At 35.0% G+C, this 19585-nt stretch overlaps 3 protein-coding genes across 3 annotated transcripts; 2 read left to right on the forward strand and 1 right to left on the reverse strand.

The window, feature by feature from the left end:
- Nucleotides 1-243: 243 nt before the first annotated feature.
- Nucleotides 244-4514, forward strand: LOC126380245 (uncharacterized). Its single transcript, XM_050029511.1, has 4 exons — nt 244-333; nt 550-616; nt 1605-1809; nt 1931-4514. Exons 1-4 carry the CDS (start codon nt 280-282, stop codon nt 2208-2210), a joined length of 606 nt encoding a protein of 201 aa, XP_049885468.1. The 5' UTR covers nt 244-279; the 3' UTR covers nt 2211-4514.
- LOC126380244 (procollagen-lysine,2-oxoglutarate 5-dioxygenase) lies at nt 2281-14143 on the reverse strand. The gene is made up of 13 exons (XM_050029510.1): nt 13672-14143; nt 13206-13440; nt 11198-11373; nt 10918-11085; nt 10639-10835; nt 10298-10551; nt 9763-9987; nt 7273-7414; nt 6492-6674; nt 6049-6153; nt 4559-4705; nt 3746-3860; nt 2281-2972 (listed from the first exon to the last, which is right to left on the reverse strand). The coding sequence occupies exons 1-13, from the start codon at nt 13727-13729 to the stop codon at nt 2803-2805; spliced, it is 2175 nt and encodes a 724-aa protein (XP_049885467.1). The 5' UTR covers nt 13730-14143; the 3' UTR covers nt 2281-2802.
- On the forward strand, nt 7775-9684 carry LOC126380246 (immunoglobulin domain-containing protein oig-4-like). Its single transcript, XM_050029512.1, has 4 exons — nt 7775-8657; nt 8730-8801; nt 8984-9133; nt 9326-9684. Exons 1-4 carry the CDS (start codon nt 8547-8549, stop codon nt 9482-9484), a joined length of 492 nt encoding a protein of 163 aa, XP_049885469.1. The 5' UTR covers nt 7775-8546; the 3' UTR covers nt 9485-9684.
- Nucleotides 14144-19585: the final 5442 nt, after the last annotated feature.

Raw genomic sequence — 19585 nt, forward strand, 5'->3', positions numbered from 1 at the left:
ATGAAACTCGTACGAAACCATACTTAATTCAACATTTACAAATAGGTATTACACCACGTAATAATAGGAAATACGTATTAAACAAACTCAACCTCGCCGGATTGTCGACGAGAACAATAGAAGTAGTATTGAGGTAATTGAATCCTCACATCTACGTCAAACGATTTCTTCGAGCACGTTAAAGAATACATTGTCATCATAACAACTCGTACAAAATACTTTAAAAGAGCGAAATGTCTCTCACAGGGAGATTGGATTCGCAGTGCTAAGCCGTTCAATATGCATAAAGCTGTAATAATTTTAATTTTATTCGTCTTTCCATTGGGTGGAAAGGTAATTCACGCGCGTTAAGTATTTTGAAGTTCTTTTCAAATATTCAACAAGGTGTCATTCAGATATCTGGATCACACTAGTAAAAAATCGACTAAGTAATGTTACGTGTTTAAGCAATTTAGTTTTATGCAGCAATATCATAATACACTTATAACATATTTTTCTTAAAACCATACGAAATTCAGTGTTAAAGTACTCTTTGGTATACAATTACAGAGTGCGTTACCAGGAACATTTTATTGGAAACCACGTATGGGGTTAACTGTGGGTAAAAAACCTACTGGTGAGTATGTTTTAATTCTGATTATGATCGACTGCTTACTAAAAAAAAACGAAAAGTGTGTGTTTCGTAAGGATTATCAAAATAATATTAAATAGTAGTATGTATTAGGAATATCACATACTTGTTATTACACCATTATTTTTACTTGTAATAGATATTTAATTTTGATACTTAAAAAAATTAAGAGAAGTAGGTAATTTTAATACGTACCTACTTACAAATTCGAACCTATTAGATTTACTTACCCAAGGTCAAAGATCTTTATTCCGTCGGTAACATAGTTACAAATTATTATTTTTTTATGTACTTAGATAGGTAGATAAATATATTTTTATAAACCTCACATCCGCCTAAAACTACTGCGTGTCAACCTGTACCTATAGCCGAGGAAAATAGATGCCGCACTGGGTCGTAGGTATTCTAAAAAATTTCAGTAATTTTACTACGTAATATTGGTTCCCAAACGGTTAATGTCGGTCGGTATTTGTTTTAATTTTTCACATAAGTAGTTATGTTACCGTAGATTACTGTGATGCCAATATTCAATTCCTTCAATTTATTTCTACTTACACGACGACAATTTTTAAATTGCGAATGGCTTGTTTATGCAAAAATCAAAAATACTGTAGACATCCGTTAGTGACTCGTGGCCCATCAGCTTGGTAGGTACAACTGGTTGCACCACAGGGACGTTTTCTCATGATGGACCAACCATCTGATGGTACAACTAAAACACATTCCTTTCGAAATAACCAGTGTCAAAATACATTCAAAATCTGCAGCAGTCTGAAGTACTTCCAGCTGAATGACTTTGCTATGCTTCATTAGATCAGGGAATACCCCGTTATTCCGAATTTTGGAGTACCCTAGAATTGTACCAATGTTCTTCCTTCATACAACCTGTTTCTACTCTTGTAGATATACTTACTATAAGTAGACAGTCATGTTTTTTAAACTCTAAAATAAATATGATTAATATTTATTTTAGAACCACAGCGGACAATATACCAACCTAATAGAAAGAATATAGAGCAGGAACTAACGATCCTGATAGACGGATATCATTTCGGGACGACTATATTAGCCCTTATAGCTTCTTACTTCGCCATTACGAAACCATTCCTTCACCTCAAGCCCTGGTCTGGATATTTTCACACCAACGCATACAGATGGATCTTGAGACATCTTATACTGTGAGTATTTACATACTTAAGATAATAGGTAAGTACCTACGTATTCTTTTTGTATTAGTGATTCAGCTACGACCACCTATTGCTCTCAAAGACAATACTAACTTTATAATTAATTACACAGTATACCTCAGTGGCTCGGCACCGGCGGTAAATATATAGAAACTCATAAGGTATGGAATCGACGTTTCTATTTTATGGACGAGTTTGTGCCGAAGTGGATGAGAAAAGTGTTCTTTTGGGTTAAAGAAGAGGAATGGCAACAAGAAGAAGATGAATTCAAAATATTTTTAAAGTGGGCTGAACCCGCTTTTGGGAAGCATTATATGTATCCTACTAAAAAATTTAATAATTTTCATTCTCAACGTACTACAGAAACTGTAGAAAATCTGGAATCAGACTAGTCAAACTAATACAACAGTTTTTGGAAATGATAATTCACAGAGGAACGAAAGTTTTCAAATAAAACTAAAGTTTATATTCGCAAATTTAATAATATCGCTTGCATTGATAGCAATCAATGTGCGTTCAAAAAGTATAAATCTTTGGTTATACTTAAAAATAATAGTACAAAATAAATGCATTAAGAATTAAAGTTAAATCGCATGAGTGGTATCAAAAATGCGCGTAGTAAAACCAAGGTTGTATGAATATTTTTACTATATTAACACAACAGCTAATGTGTGTTATTAATGATTTTAAAAGTCTTGCTACTTGGTGTATCTGATATCAATTCAGTTCGAAATTATATTATTAATTCTATTTTAATATATATTTTTTTAACTTAAATTAATCCATTCGGTTTATGTGCACTTTATATCATCATTGCGAGTTAGAGATTCGATACGTATTTACTTACTCTAAAATTGTTTAGTTTATTATGATTTTATGATAGGAAAATACCTTAGCGTATTTTGTTGTATAGGAACGGTCTCGTTGTTCAGTTAGGGATCTCATCTGAATTTGCATTGAAGTTGGCGTTGTAGAAGCGTGGATTCAAGGATCTACAAATGAGATCATGATGTAACGTGTTCCCTTGGTGACGCGGAGTCCCTCGTGGTAGTGAGTGAGCCGGCCGGGGTGCATGAGCAGCCAACCCTGCCGCGTGTCGCGCACGGAACAGTTGTAACGCAGGAAGTGGCACCCGCCGCCCTCGTAATCCACGTCTGCAAACATTTTTATATGAATGCTACTGACTCTACTCACACACATAGTCTTCATGACGAACTCCAGATGTAAAATGTCATTCATTCAGAAGTGCTTAAGATTAGCAATAACATTATTTATTTATTATCCAATAATGGATCAAACGGAAGTGGAAATTAATTTAGTTCCCATTAGTTACCCAGACGTCGACGTGGTGTTCTTTATTTCAATAGCAAACATCTTTGTAACAATAAGGACTAGACGTAGGTGTTAGGTATACCATTTTAAAAACCCAATAAAATGTACAAGATTTTAATGTACTGGTACAGTTCATTGTCATATATTTTTCGCAGGAAAGGTTAATAAAATAAAATACAGCTATATCATCAAGAAAAAAGTGAATTTTATGTTCGGGCTGGTATTTTGAAAACAAAAATATCAGGAAAATCTGAATGGATTAGACAATGATCATAAACATGAATAGATCCTGAGGATTTATTAATACTAATTAAGTGCTATCTTCCACTTCCGTTTGATCGATTAGTAACTGGACATTCTGTATAGGTAATATGCTGAATCGAACAAACAATGTATTTTTTACATTATACCTACCTACATTGTAAGTAGTCTCACTATGTAAATTGTCACTACGACTGGCTTATTAGGAGTTACAGTCAATCAACACTACACTATCGTATGTATGTGCCTAAATCATTTGTAGTGTAACACCATTCGTTCTAATTGTTTGTATTTACAACATTTTCTGTGTAAATAAGTTGCAATGGGTACTTACGGGGCGTGTTGAGAGCAAGATTAATGGTATAAGTAGAGGAGTCGTGGTGCGGTCGTAGGGCTGGCTGCTCATCGGGCCGGTAGCGAACCACGAAGTTCATGATCGATACTGGCGGCTGTAACAACAAGGTATCCAAGTGAGTTAATGATTTTAGATTTTATTTCTTTTTTAAATTAACAGTCGATTGTGCCGACCCCACTTAAGAGCGGGATGATGATCAGCAGTCTGTTATTGAAAAAAATATATACCTACCTATGTTTAGTGAAGTAAACGTTATGAGGAATTGAACATTTCCAGGCTACGTTCCCCAAAAAATTTGTTTAACCTTCTAATTTCATGTATAACAGATGAAATTAGAAAGTTAAACAAAGACAATAGATGCGTATGTGCATAAATGTTTGGGTATAAATGATTACCCTTGCTATTACACCCAGGCACAACACATCTTCCACCCATTATTATTCTGATTAAAATAAAAAGAAGCAATATAAGTAGCAACATAATTAAATACATGTCTGATCCAAATATCAAGCATTTTATATGTGCCTCTGCCATTAAATTATATTTTTGAATAATTATGTATCCGAGCGTAAGATAATACGTAATTATTACGTTAAATCTGTAGGAGTGTCATCTATATTTTATTAGTAGCCTGGAAAGTCTCATTGTATAGGAATTGAATATTTGTAATGTAAACCAGGCAGGACCTGAACGTCATTATTATAATTATACTACTTTTTGATTTCTTAATAAATATCCCAAAAAGTTATTACGTAGTTTGATTGAGAGGTGTTAAAGATAAAAAACACTTACGTTATGGTAATATCCAAGGAAGACCATTTCTTGCAGCGGCCTGACATACTCTTTGAGGATGTGCAGCCACTGTCGCTCCAAGCCCACCTGAGTCATGTGGATGTCGCGGGTGGGCACAGCTTCGTACCCACTCTCTAAACGCTTGTCCTACAAAACAGTTTGGTATAAAAACAATTGTGAAGCCATGCAGCACTTTTTTGTATTTGAGTTGCGACTTGAGATATAGACAAATGACATCGTAACGAAAACTTTGAGGGGTGATTGAGGCCATGATTCTGAGATGATATCAAGTGGAATTTTTCGTCGCAAAAGTATGGAATTGAAAATAATTTAAAAAAATACAAACATTTTCAGGAATATTCAGACTGAAAATTCCACTTGATATCATCTCAGAATCATGGTCTGAACCATCCCCCTCAGTATTCGTTACGGTGTCACTAACACCCATACCTACTTGTATGGCTACCGTATGTACTTGTGTGGAGTGTAAGTGATATCGTAACGAATACTGAGGGGGATGATTCAGCTGATTATTCTGAGTTAATATCAAGTGGAATTTTTCATCGCAAAAGTATAGAATTGAAAATAATTAAAAAAAAAACTAAAAAAATCATGAATTTTGCGACGAAAAATTCCACTTGATATCAACTCAGAATCATGGCCTGAATCATCCCCCTGAGTATTCGTTACGATGTCACTAACACCCTATAGATATGTAATTTTATTTTATAGTGCTTATCATATTCAATTTAGATACTAAGATGTGTGTATGTGGCAGTGGCCATGGAGTATTCTTGTATTTGATTTTTGAAACGTCTGCCGTGGTTCAGGAGGAGATTCTTTGAGGCTTGGGGGCCATACATATCACACTTTATTCCTTTGGGACCAGAGGACCTCCGAAAAAACATGATGTGAGATGTACGGCCTCGAAGTTCAAGAGTGTCTGCTCTTGACGACGACAGACGTCTCCTAAAAATCAAATTCAAGAATACAATTCACAATGCGGTATTTCTTTTTTAAGGTATTTTTTATATTTTTTATGCTCTATAATAATACACATAACCGTCAAACTTGGTGTAATTGTAAAGTGTAAGGTAAAATAACAACTAGTAAAAAATAAAAAGTTAAAAAATTAAGGAGGGTCGATATTTGATCGGAATATTTGCGCCACTCAACAAGATGTTTCTGATTTTAAATGATATAAAAACTGCCCCTACTAAAGAAATCATCAAAATCGGACCTATCCTTGGCAAATTAGAAGTTAGTTAGGAAGCTCCGGCTTTGTTGACTCCACTATCAATAAATTCATTATAAGTCTATTTAAGTACATAAGTCTATTCTATCTCACACATATAGCATCCGATTGTTTCCGATTGTTTCTGTTAACGTTACTAATCAGTTAGAACTTATGATATCATAAAATCTAAGAGTTATAGAAAAGAAATATTTTTCGAAGCACCTAACCATTTTTTACAGTTGTAGATACTTACGTTATTAGAACCGTCGCTCCATTGACCGTACGCTTCCATAACCTCAATCCATTCCACACAGAATCTTTTCGACATCAGAGGAAACCAGTATACGTCTGGGCAGGGCTAAAAATGAGGTATATTAAAAAAAAAAATTCAAAGCGCATTAAAATTATTCGGTTTTGGAAATACAAAACGTATATATTGCATATTTGTAGATTAAGTAGACACCCCGGGTTGTAATAGTTGACACGCAGAAGTTATCTGCTTATTTATTCAAATAAGTTTTAATCATTAAGAACTCTTGCATATACGCTACTCAATTATTAAAGTCACGGTATTGCCGTATCAACTCAAAAAGACCGACCCGTAATATACTATCATCAGTATGTTTATAAAATCTATATTAAGAAAAACAAATCTGTATTAAATAAGTGCGGACAGATATAAATCTACACACGCACCATTGAATGCTTGCGTCCTTCATCGAAATTGGCCGCGTACTCCTCGTTGAGGTAGCGTTGCTCCCACTCGACTTTATTGTCCATCGCTTGGTAAATATCAGGGTGCGTGCGACTAATGTCATAGCTCTCGGGATTTACTAAGTGGCCGAAATCCAGTTCGTTGCTCACGTGCATAAATATGCCCTGAAAAATAAGTATTATTAGAAATGCACCGGATCCTACTTTTGTCGATAAAACAACATAATGGTGCTAATTCCTGTAAATACCATCTAATTTTATTTTAAGATATATCTGTCATTTTCTTATCCGTCGAAAAGGAAAGGGACGGGTAATTGACAAGCATAAAATTTATGGAACACACGTCAATTTTAAGCACAAATCTAAACCAACCGTCTAAAAATTTTACATCAGTCAATAACCCGACACATTCATTTACTCATTCTTCCTAAAATTAAGAGCTGTGAATCATCCGTCCCTTTCCTTTTCGACGGATATGAAAATGACGGATATAACTTAAAATAAAATTAGGCGGTGTCTCCAGGAATCGGGGCCAATTTGTAAGTAATAAATGTTTAATTTTGAAACAAACTTCCTCAAAATTAGTGCTATTACCCGGTATCCGGCCGGATCCGTCAGGTACTGGATCCAAACCGGGTACACGTCCCGTCTAATTATTATTAAGAGATATACTTTGTCATAGCTAAAGGAACGAATATTTAGGAAATAAATGTACATAATTATGAGGGACATATTTTATTATTGTTATTTTTTTGAGACTTACAGCTTCTCGCAAACTGGCACAAAAGGCCATGTCGGGGTCGACATCCTCCTTAGAATAAGTGACGGATTTGGCTTCTGGAGCTCGGAACACAGACATTTTCATAAGGTAACAATTGGTGATAAAAGGCACATTCCAAATCCCTCTGAAAAGGAAATATAAAAAAAATATTATTTTTCAACAGTCTTGCTCACTGGCGTGGCGAGGTCGTGGTAAAAACAAATTATTTATAAAATATAATATTATTTTTTATTTATTTACCGAAGTTTCAGTACACAAACGTTTATTTATAAAATATAATATTATTTTTTTATTTATTTACCGAAGTTTCAGTACACAAACGTTGCAATAAGGTTTACGATTAAGGTTAGTTCCGATTTCAAGCTGTGTATGAATTAAAGCTTGTTTTACACTGTGCTTTCGAGCAATAGGAGTCTTATATATCTGAACTATATATAGAATAATAATATTAATTATAGACTACCTAATGAATTACGTAGTATATACCTATCGGTATTCTAATGTGTGGCATATTTTTACCTTTGAGGACGAATTCAGTACCTACCTATTTCTAAATTATTTCTGATATTGTTTGTAATGCTTAGGTTTCAGTAAAGCTTATTACGTGGACAAATTGTGTAGATTTCGCCAAAGTTTCTATTGGGTACCAGCTAATAGATACAGTCCGTGCAGTATATTGTTATTATACAGTCTCTGGAAAAGATGCATGAGGCGTGATGACTATACGAACTGGACATAGTACATACGAATCATGTAACTACGGACCGTCACTGATAGCGTTTTCTTTAAATAACTATTTAAACTACATTGATAAGGCTTAGATAACCGCAACTGCGGGTCACATTGTAATTACGTTAGTTTTAAAAAATATAGGTAAATTCTTCTAGAAGTTCGTACTACTACGTAGGTACGTCCGAATAAAAAAGTCGGATCACCACACCACGTGCGAATTTCACATTTTATTCATTGAATCACGATAGTATCTGTAAATATTCCAATTGTAAATGTATCGTTAGCTAAAATGCAAAAGGAAATGACGAGTGTGTATCACATAGGGGAGACAAGGGCCCTCCTGCGATCACCTCCGTCATTAGTCAATTGAGAGATTGGCGCGGCAGGAATCGCTGAGCACCGCGGACTGCCTCCAGTGGCACACAGACCCTCGGACGACCAACCACCATCACATTACTGCACACACAAACCTTTCATGGGTTTCAAGTGATTACAAGTGCCGACAAGAGGATTACGGTACACAAATGTTTCTGTTAAAGGCAAAGGTCCTCCTGGGATTGCTCATACTTTATTGGTTTTTGATTGACTCGACTGACGCACGACGCGGGAGAACGAGGAGCAGAACTAAATCTAAGGTACACGCTTTAATATAAAGTAACTGCACGTACGATGTTTCAGATACTTTAACTTGAATTTATAATTGACAGGTCCAAATTGGCTTGCCTATAACCGGAAAATACAGAGATCCAGAATCTGACCAGTATTATAACAATAATGACGTAAGTTTATTTCTTTATAAAGGATTGATGTGTCTTTATAAAATTACATATTATTAAAGTGAAAATTATTATTATTGCACAGCGAATTAAGTTTAACAACAACAGAACATATTCGCAGAGTTTGCTGTAATCACGTCTGCGAATACATCGGCATATTGCTAAGTGTATTATATATATTCCAGGGAGCAAAAATCCTCCTGGCGTCACACTTTGATCTCGAGTATGTACTCGGACACAAGATCGCCTTCCTGTGCATTGCGAAGGGCAGCCCTCGTCCACACATCACCTGGTTCAAAGACGGCGTTGAGATATTCGCACATCATTATTTACATGTAAGTTTACAATTCAAATGGATGATTAGAACAACATTTTATCAATACAATAGAATATTTACTGTAAACAACAAACCTATCATAAATGACACCACCACTCTAAACAATTATTTATCATTTCAATATGTAGGGCATTGTTTCAACGTTTGTATAATGAAAAATGTGTTATTGAGAGCGTATTATTTTGTGCAGATCCACGAGTGGCCAATCGGTGACGATCGCGTAAAGTCCAAGATAGAAATCGACCCTGCGACACAGATGGACGCAGGCGTGTACGAGTGCACAGCAGACAATATGTATTCCATCGATCGTCGCTCCTTCAAGACAGATTTCTCTATCGCGTTCGACTGATCACTTATATATCAATTTACATTGTACACGTTTGCCATCATTCATGATATTTCGCTATACTATGTTTATCTCTACATATTAGATGTATATCAGAAATTGGCGTTTACATTGTTTATGCATCACATCTAGTACAACCAATAAATAATAATACGCTCGTTAGCTAACATCAGAAATCATATTTTTTTAATAAAAGATGCACATTTCATTTATGCTTACTGAATAAATCGATATAATCAAAAAGTTATTTTTATTAGCATTTAGTATCGCAGAGCATTTACCTGATTACGTGGTAGACTATGTCCATGTAGTCTGAAGAGCGGGCATAGAACCCGGCAGAGTTGATGGCGCCCCAGAAATTGGACCAAGCTTGCCCGGAGCGCACGAGCATCGGAGCCACCACATCATATCCTGACGCTACCAAGTAGCGGAGAGTACCTTTTTCTATTCTAGACAGACTATCTATTGAGAATAGATAATCACAATCACTGTTTATACATCGGTTTCTGTAACAGAACATCGCCCAATTATTTTAAATCTACATGCGATCTTAGAGGTATTGATACATTCTCAATTGACTTTAATAAAATATGTACACGCAATCAAAGTTCCTTCACATCTTACAAAAACTTTATTAACGTCCTGTTATGATAGTATCGTAAAAATCGTCGTCGTCGTAATCGTATTTTTGTTATATAAAATAATATTTTTGTCAAATATTATGTAGAAGTAGGTATATTTATAAAGCGCATGGAAAATTAAATGATACGTAAAGTTTATCATAGTAAAAGTAAATGATTATAGGCGTAAACTTACTTGGCAATATTGCGAGCTTCGGATTCGGAGATAAAATCACTAGGTTTAATTCGCTTGGCAGTTGCATATGTTTTAGAATGTGTTTGGAAAAAATCGTCTATTTCAGTTTCATGGTATTCTACATTGTTTCTCAAAAGAAGGTGAATTTTGGTTTTTGGATAGTTTGTGTCCAACAGTTGTTGTAGAAACTCTTCCAAGAAGGGTGTTGGCTGCTCAATGAATACTGCCATCATTATCATAGGCAATTTATCATCCTGCATTAACATAAATTTAATGACAATTAGGTACTTAAAAGAGTTACAATACACATATACAGTAGTTGTACCAACTCAAGTACATACCTTCAGTTCAATTCTTTTCTGTTTACAGAGTGCACAGCCTGACTTGTTAGACCATGACTTAGCCAAGTAATTGCCAAGGTGATTAAGAGTCAATTTTGATGGTCCATTACCATGCACTATGAGAGGAACTTGTTTGGTGGCCACATTCTCAATGTAAGGCCACTCCTCTGTGGTGTTGGCTTTTAATTCAACATCCGCTACAAACAAATAATGTTGTGAGAATTCTGATCAAAGCAAAACTAATACCTAAATAAAATACAAATAAACCACAAAACTTACATAAAGCTCCATTAAGGTTTTGGAATATTGATGAGTTATGGTCAAGAGATATTTTGAATTTGTCTCTTAAATTCTTATCCAAATAAATCTTTGTATAATAAAGTTGGTCATCATCTTTATCATTTACTTCCCTATAATTAATTATTCCAGAAAGTTCTGATATATAGCCTGCAAAAATATTAAGTAAAATATTATGTGGAACAGATAAACACAGTTAGTATTAATAATAAATATACCTATATGTTTTACACACATATTTAACAGGAAACAACCCTCTTACCTATAAATCCACCAGAATTCAAATAGGGATTAGCAACTTCAGTTTTGGGATACTGTGCTGCAAGGTTTGGATCTGGCCAGCAGAACTGCTCTGCTGAGAACAGGACTCGAGTATTTTCAAATGTTTTAAATTTCTTTATTATGTCATCTAAACTGCCCAGGAACATCACATCATAGCTGTAAAAGTAAAGTTTTAAAATCCATTCCATATCCAATGACTCTTATTATGCAATTTCTTTAGACATTTTCAGCAGATAATTATTATTTCTAAATAAGATATACAAGATCATTAACCACTTGACAGTCCAGGCGCACTAGCAAATCTAGCCTCAACAGTCCAGGCATTTCGAACTTGCGCGGCGTTCGGTGGGCGATATCGTGGCGTGTTATAAATAGGCTTGTAACTCAAAAACTACTGTGGCTATAATAAAGAAAATTCAGAAACAGCAAGCCAGATGTGCAATGATTCTAATTAGATAAAAATAAAAAAGATCACATTATAAAATCTATCTCAAATCCAATTAGAATTGACAGAATCCGCTCATTTTTTCAGTTATCCCAGCCATGCCTGTTAATAGCATGTAAAGTATCATGTTCTAGGGACTGTAATAATTTTTATTTGAAAGCGCATTTCTTACACTTTTTACTAGTATTCAAATTATATTTTAATGTTATTTAGTTTAAACACAAGAAATATAAATATAACACCTGGTCACGACTTATTTGTAACACCGTATTCTTACCAAGATGGCCGCCCTCGCTAAGTTTCTGTTCGCACTGAGCGTTTCTGCCTTTTTAAGTCGATGGTAACTATGGTTACCAATAACGGGTAAGATTAACATAGACATTTTGTGTGTGTGATTTCAGGAATTAAAGAAAACCAGTAGAAAAATTAAGGTTTATTAATATGAACTAAAACCAATTTATAATTGAATGCTTGTTTTATTTACATTTTTTACCAAGCACTTAACATTCGGACCTTAAAAGTATATATTTTTTATTAGAATTTAAAATTACAGTCTTGCAATACAATATACTTGATTGCACAAAATGACGTACCAAACAAATAAATCGAGACACTAGAGACAAAAGGCGGCCTTATTGCTAAATCTAATTGCGCCTGCCGCTTTCTGTCCGTAAGCTCCTGTCGGACATCTACTGGCAGTTTAGTAATTCGTTTTTTTTTTGTAATTACTCTCTGTGTCCTCTCTATAGCTGAACTATAGCATCTCTGAAAAAAAAGTCATTGTTTAGAACTGAAGTTAAAATAACGCTAGCGCTCCGTTTGTACGAACCCTTAAACCCAGATAAGTCGATGGTAGGTTTAGTTACCATGATGAAAGTTGACCAAATTTGGTGTACCCTGTAATCAATATCCTGGGCATCTGCTGAAATAATTGTTTATTTCGGTAAATAATGTGTTTCCACGAGTAACTAATAAGTAACGTGGTATATTTAAAACATTATAAAATATAATGCGTCGTGTAATATTCCGTAATTTGCCTCCATTTTAGTGTCAAGAGACGTTTTTTTTGATACGATATTTTTCTCTTAATGTTTTTGGAACAAAATCATGGCTTAAATGTTCAGGTTTTTGTAGAAAACGGTAGAGGATATATTCAAGATGTATGCTAATCAATAAAAATAATATATTTTATATACTTACGGCATATTTCTTGTCTAAAACACTCAATCGCAAACACAGTAATTGACAGTAGACTCGACCAACACTCGTCTGACTTCGACAGTTGTTTTTTTAATGTTACCAACTCATAGGGAAGAGATGCAAATACCACCTAGTAAGGATTTTTATAGTACACAATACTAGTATAATTTTATAATCTATACTAGCTTGTAAAACTAGTTAATCCATAAAATTGGTCACCCTAACGGAACCCCGACTATTGGTAAGTATAGCTACCATCGACTCCTGAGGTGAATTTGGAATCGGTAGCTATAATTACCAACGACTGTAGAGTGGTTATAAGATAATTTAAAGTGTTACCAACCTGTCAGTAAAAAGAATAAGTTTATCCTTATTCTTTTCTGATTTCATTAAATCATTAAGTTTATTTCTGAGTAAGTTTATTTTTTGTCCTCCCCCTGGATGGTTCATATCTCCACCTTTCCATTTTTCTCCTCTCCCTAACACTTCAACTTCTATTCCATATACTTTGGCTGAATTCAAATAACGCTCCAAGCCATGATTGTCATCCGTTGCAACAGTTAAAACTGTCACATCACCTTTAACAATTGATAAAAAAATTAAAAAGATTCAGCTTGTAAAACAGTAACTTTAAATCTATGATCATTGTTGTATTACAGTATATCAAAAAAATAATGAAATATAGATATTACAGACATTATCAAAAGGATTCGGTGGCATAAAACTAATTCACAGAAACATAATTATATGTTTAGGGACATACATGCAATTATTAATAAGCATGCACCAGCATATGGTAATTGTCTTACCTCCTTCTATTCTAATTATGAATGTGAATATTAAACTACAAATCACGATAAAGTTCATGTTTCCAGATGAATCCGTGAACAAACACGGGTTCAATACACTCGTAAACTGGGCCTCGTTAAAACAGCGCGCTCTCTGTACTAAGACCGGTGTACGTGTGGGGATATTGCTCCAGAATTCCCGATAAAAGTAGCCGCTTCCGACCGAAGAGATAACGTTTCAGCGGTAGCGAGCTTACTGTAGCAGGGACGCTGTAACTAGGCGGGTCACCCGTTCCCTACCGTCACATGACCTCGACTGCCGTTCTAATAACTGATGACTTCAACAGCGCATATGGTTTTACATTGCATGATACAATAATCAAAATATATTAAGTATTAATAGTCAGCGTGCGAGCAATCACGTATCTACTGTCTGCACAATACAATACACATACGAACACAACACAAATTAAAATTATAGACATAGACACGACCGACTGACAGCAGTGACAGCTGACAGTGACACCCACAGTCATTTTTTTTTCATAGTTTTGGCTAACCGTGTATTGAGAAATTAGTGTTGCCAACTTGTTTTTAAATTACCTACTATTCTTTTAAAGCTACGTATATTTCCTCATTTGCCATCAGATTCTGGTACACCTATACATTCATGCATAGTGTTGGGTTCTTACCTGGAAAATTCCCGCGTTTTGGGAATTTTCCCAATTTTGAGGGAAAAAACCCGAAAAATTCCCATTTCAAGGGAAAATATTTTTTATCGCATATACTTCTATTAAGAGTAAGGATTTCCAACAAAGGCCATTTAAAAATAATGTATGCCTACTTATGCCCATTTTATTTCTGTCGTAGTGTCGTATGAACTCTTAAAACTTAAATTCGTAATATCTTTTGAATGGAATGTTCGATTTTAATAATTCCGTGCAAAGATACCTACATATTATAGGATATATAGGATGTTTTGGCACGAGAGAATGTCATCATCGAGGAGCAACATGGTTTTGTGCCAAGGAGGTCAACAGTTACCTACCAACTTACTCTGTTGGTTGGACACATGGACAAAAAATTGGGAGCCACGAATACCTACAGATATTATTTACTTGGACTGTGAAAAAGCTATTGATCGAGTTCTTGTCACAATTGATTGCTAAACTAGAGCACTTTGGAATCAGAGACAATCTCTTGAAGTGGATTGAAGACTTCCTGTCAAATCGCACCTTCTCTGTATCGGAGAATCATACTCTATTCCCAGAAAAGTCCACAGCGGTATGCCGCAGGGATCGTTGTTAGGACCAATTTTATTCAGTATGTAATCATGTCTGATATCTCTCTTTGCAGATGACACGAAAATAATGGGGAACCCACTTATTAGCCACAATATAATCCAAGATGATATTGATAGAGTAATTGCTTGGACCCGAGATTAGCTAATCACATTAAACTTGGACAAATGCACTGTGTTGCATGTTGTCAGTAACAAACCCTCGTTGAGTTACACCATTGACTCAAAATCTCTCGTGTGTGTTAAAAAAGAAAAGGACCTTGGCATAACGCTAACACATAATCTAAAGTTGGACGGACACATTATTGGAATCACTAAGAAGGCTAACTCCCTCCTATACCTACATAATTAGAAAAGGTCTTTATGAAATAAAAAGTATAACCAGAAATTGTAACGATACCTACTTACTTAAAACCAAACGAAATTAAAAAACGAGCGTAACTTGTTACTTATAGTATAACCTACCTGACCAAGGACAAAAAAACCAAGGGTGCAATACTGATTGCGGTATGACCCTTAGCGCCATCTAGTGAGACAAATGACACTACTTTTTATTGGTACGTCACATTGAGGAAAACCTCTCAATGGGGTGGGCTGAGCGAGTGGTGGAGTAGACAACTTACAGCTCCACCAGTAGTGATCAATATCATCTGAGTAAGGTACTGTGAGGGTTGTAGTACTAGTACCTATTTCCAACCCATGATTGACGAAGTAAAATGGGACGTATGTTGAGCCTGTGAATATTTGAATGCAATGAAAATAAAATACTTAGTCACTTTGGCATTTAAATAAAATACTGAGTGTGCGTGATAGTGTACGGGGATGCTTCAGCTCATGTTTCTGAGTTAACATCAAATGTGGTACCTGTAGCGCCAATAATAATTACAGGTATAACCAAATAATATATTCTCTCTGTGTGTACTTATTCACAACTACAATACAATAAATTACTATAAGTAGTACCTACACCCTCATAAACTCACGCTCGTAATACTTGCTGGAGTGGGCACAGCCATCAAAAGACAACTTATAGGTAATAGGCTAAAACTCAAAGGTCTTTGCTAAAACTAGTCAAATCAGTTAATTTTACTAAACGTCAAACACGAAATTACTTTGGAATTTGTATGAAAAAAGCACACTGTAACGTCGTAGAAAACCGTGATAAAATGTCGGACTTATTATTACGTTTTTCTTAATTAAAATTCATAAATAAGTTAAATAGAAAACAAAATGTTTTTCGTTACTTTTAGATTTGTTTTTATTTATTTATAAGGTACTTAAAAGGTACACCAACAGATTATTAATATTATTAATAAAACGTTTCCAACTACTTTTTACTAAACGTCAAAACACCAAATTACCATGGAAATTGTATGAAAAAGCACAATGTGACGTCATAGCGAAAGTGGTAAAACGTTGGACTTATTGTGTAACGTTTTCTTGATTAAAAATCATAAAAGTAAATAAAATAGAAAAAAGAAAAGGTTTTTCGTTAGTTTTAGATCTGTCTTTATTTAGTAATCAGAATTTCATAATTTATCTGGAACCTAGTACTAGTACACGACCCAATTTTGATACGAAACCCTCAGATGGATAGGATAATCTGTATGGTGGCAGGCGATTGGCACATGATGCTCATATAAATAATGGTCACAAAACAGAAGAGGTCGATGGTAAGGGTCCATCGTGTTAGGAAAGATCCATCTGTTGGTTTTTATGACATGCCCGAAAAAAAGAAGCGGCACGCGTTTCAATTTTTTTTATTCGTTCGCTCCCAGTTCAGCATAGATATAAGAAATGGTAATAAAGTACTTAAAACCAGAATATTTTCTAAGGTAAGAAGATATAATGAAAAAATAAAACAGTAGCAACGTGAACTCGCACAGCTGACTTTTAACAAAATATTTAACTACCATTAACCCTACTATTTATGAAAAGATAAACTGCCAATTAAATACCTATAAGTACATTAAAAATATGAAATAATAAGTAAATAAAGAAACTAGTACTAACCTTTATGATAAAAATTATTTACGCCGCAATTGATACTTTCGGAATCTTTGCTGCAAAAATCTTGAGTGGAAGTGCCCGTTTTAAGGGCTATGAACATAGCTAGCACCCAGCAGCAACATTTTATAGGAAAACACCGATGCCTTAGAACCATGTTGCCGTGGAAGCCTCCGACTAACGACTGCTGCCGTGATACCAATAGAACCTATCACATTGATTATTGCGGAAAAGGTGAGAGCTATTTTTTATAAGATGAAAGTCATTAACCGTAAAATGAAAGCGCTGGTCGCGACACCGTTGAAAAAGATAAATTTGGACAATTGTTACTTAACAATTGATAAAATTGACCATCTACCGATTCTATACTTGAGAATTCAAATAGGGTCTAGAACCACCTGTAACAGTACTTGTACATAATCTAGTACGTATGTTTTGAATAATAGTTGTTAGTATTACTATATTAATAATAGATAATATTATGCTGATTGTTGCAATTAGGCGTAGATATATAGATAGGTATACAGGGTGTTAGTGACATCCTAACGAATACTGAGAGGGATGATTCAGACTATGATACTGAGTTAATATCAAGAGGAATTTTCCGTCGCAAAAAATCATGGTCTGAATCATCTCAGTATTCGTTTGGTTTTAAATGATTTTCGGTTTCATACTTTATTAACAAGTCACTTCAGGTTCAATTTATACTTATTAATTCTAATACATAATAATATTATGCCGTTGTTGATTTGTTTATCATACCTAAGTATAACAAAAGTAATACTAATAATACCTACAATCTACATGTATTTCGACAGAACAAGTTCCGAACACATTATCCAGTGCATTCGTTATCCTACCGGATATTCGCTTTGTACATACACATAAATTTAGGTATATGAGTAAATTATATCAAAGAAAACAGCCTCTGTGATCTAGTGGTTAGAGCGTTAGGCTCACGATCTGGAGATTCGGGTTCGATTCCCGATGGGGACATTGTCGAAATCACTTTGTGAGACTGTCCTTTGTTTGGTAAGGACTTTTCAGGCTTGAATCACCTGATTGTCTGAAAAAGTAAGATGATTCCGTGCTTCGGAGGGCACGTTAAGCCGTTGGTCCCGGCTATTAGCCGTAAAAACACCTCCACCAACCCGCATTGGAGCAGCGTGGTGGAGTATGCTCCATATCCCCTCCGGTTGATTGAGGGGAGGCCTGTGCCCAGCAGTGGGACGTATATAGGCTGGTTATGTTATGTATATAAAAGAAAAATAGGTAATCAAAATATCTTATGTACCGTGTACTAAGTAGTAGCTACACTATTAGTTTGTCGTAGATCGTTCAATTGGTGTAAATTGTGTTAGGCACAATAGAAGAGCTGTTTTTTGAAGCTAATTTGAGCCATTGGGAAATGGTTGGCAGACGATAGAAGAGCAAATACATGTTAGACTTTGTATGTTGATGTCGACATCGGCGACGGAATCCGGGGTAAGTAAGTAATGAGTAACATGGAACAAGCTATTAGCTTGTCTTTTAGTATCTGGCCATTTGTGGAATCTAACGTACTTAATCATAATAATAAGTACCGTACTTCTGTTTTTTATCTACTTAGTGGTAACAGAGAACTGAGTTACACTAGTTTTGGCGCATACTGAACTGCTTCGAGAACCGGGCGGTTAAATAAAAATGCACTGTTGTATGTTGCACAAAGACGGCATGAAATTTGAATTAACTTTCTACCTAAAATAAGTACAAAACAAATTTATACGGTTCTACTCGGAGCTATTTAATGATGTAAAAGTATCTAGCTAATATCATCAAACTTTTTAAATTAAGTCCTCATTACGTCTGTTAAGGGCTGAGTTTGTTGTGGTTTGTGACGTCGCTTCAGTTCCTCTGCCAAACACCGTTTATTAGATGTTTAATATGAAATGATAAAAGTAGGTATATTCACTTTGGTACCATGTCACATTTACTTTTTTGACAAATTGAATTGTAAGACCCACTAATTGTCAAATATGTTACTGCGACAGGGTTCTAAAGTGGGTACAGGATGTTGCTCATGACTGTACACTTGTCTAACTATAATATTCTAACCTTCCAATAACTTATGATCGGCTTTCAAATCAGACGCTCTCCCCTGTAAAAAGATTAAACATAACGTTGCAGATAGTCTACGTAGCAATGCCACAGTAATCATTATGTATGTATTTTGTTTATGATAGTCTCTGCTTACCTCGGTGGGAAATAGGCGTGAGTTTATGGTTGTATGTTTATGAGAAATATCTTACCCAGTAGTGGAGAATTATTTATTGACTTTGATTATTGATGAGTACACTACACAAAGTTGATTAACCAAGAGGGCAACTTGCAGGTACACTTCGTATGGAAGCCCTAAAACTTTTATGATGATAGTGAGGACTACGTCATCGCATCAATATAAGTAATCGTTACTTTTAGCGGTAAACTTATTGTACCTAGTACTGATCTCAATCCATTGTTGTGAAAAAGAAAATGGTCCGCTAGGTGAAAGTGGTATTTAAGACAGGGTCACGCTTCAGTGACACTGACTTCCTAAAAAACAGGCACAGTTTGGCTACTGCACAGTTTTAAATGTATACCTTATACAAT

This window comes from Pectinophora gossypiella, chromosome Z (assembly GCF_024362695.1).
Source record: "Pectinophora gossypiella chromosome Z, ilPecGoss1.1, whole genome shotgun sequence".
NCBI classification, from domain to species: Eukaryota; Metazoa; Arthropoda; class Insecta; order Lepidoptera; family Gelechiidae; genus Pectinophora; species Pectinophora gossypiella.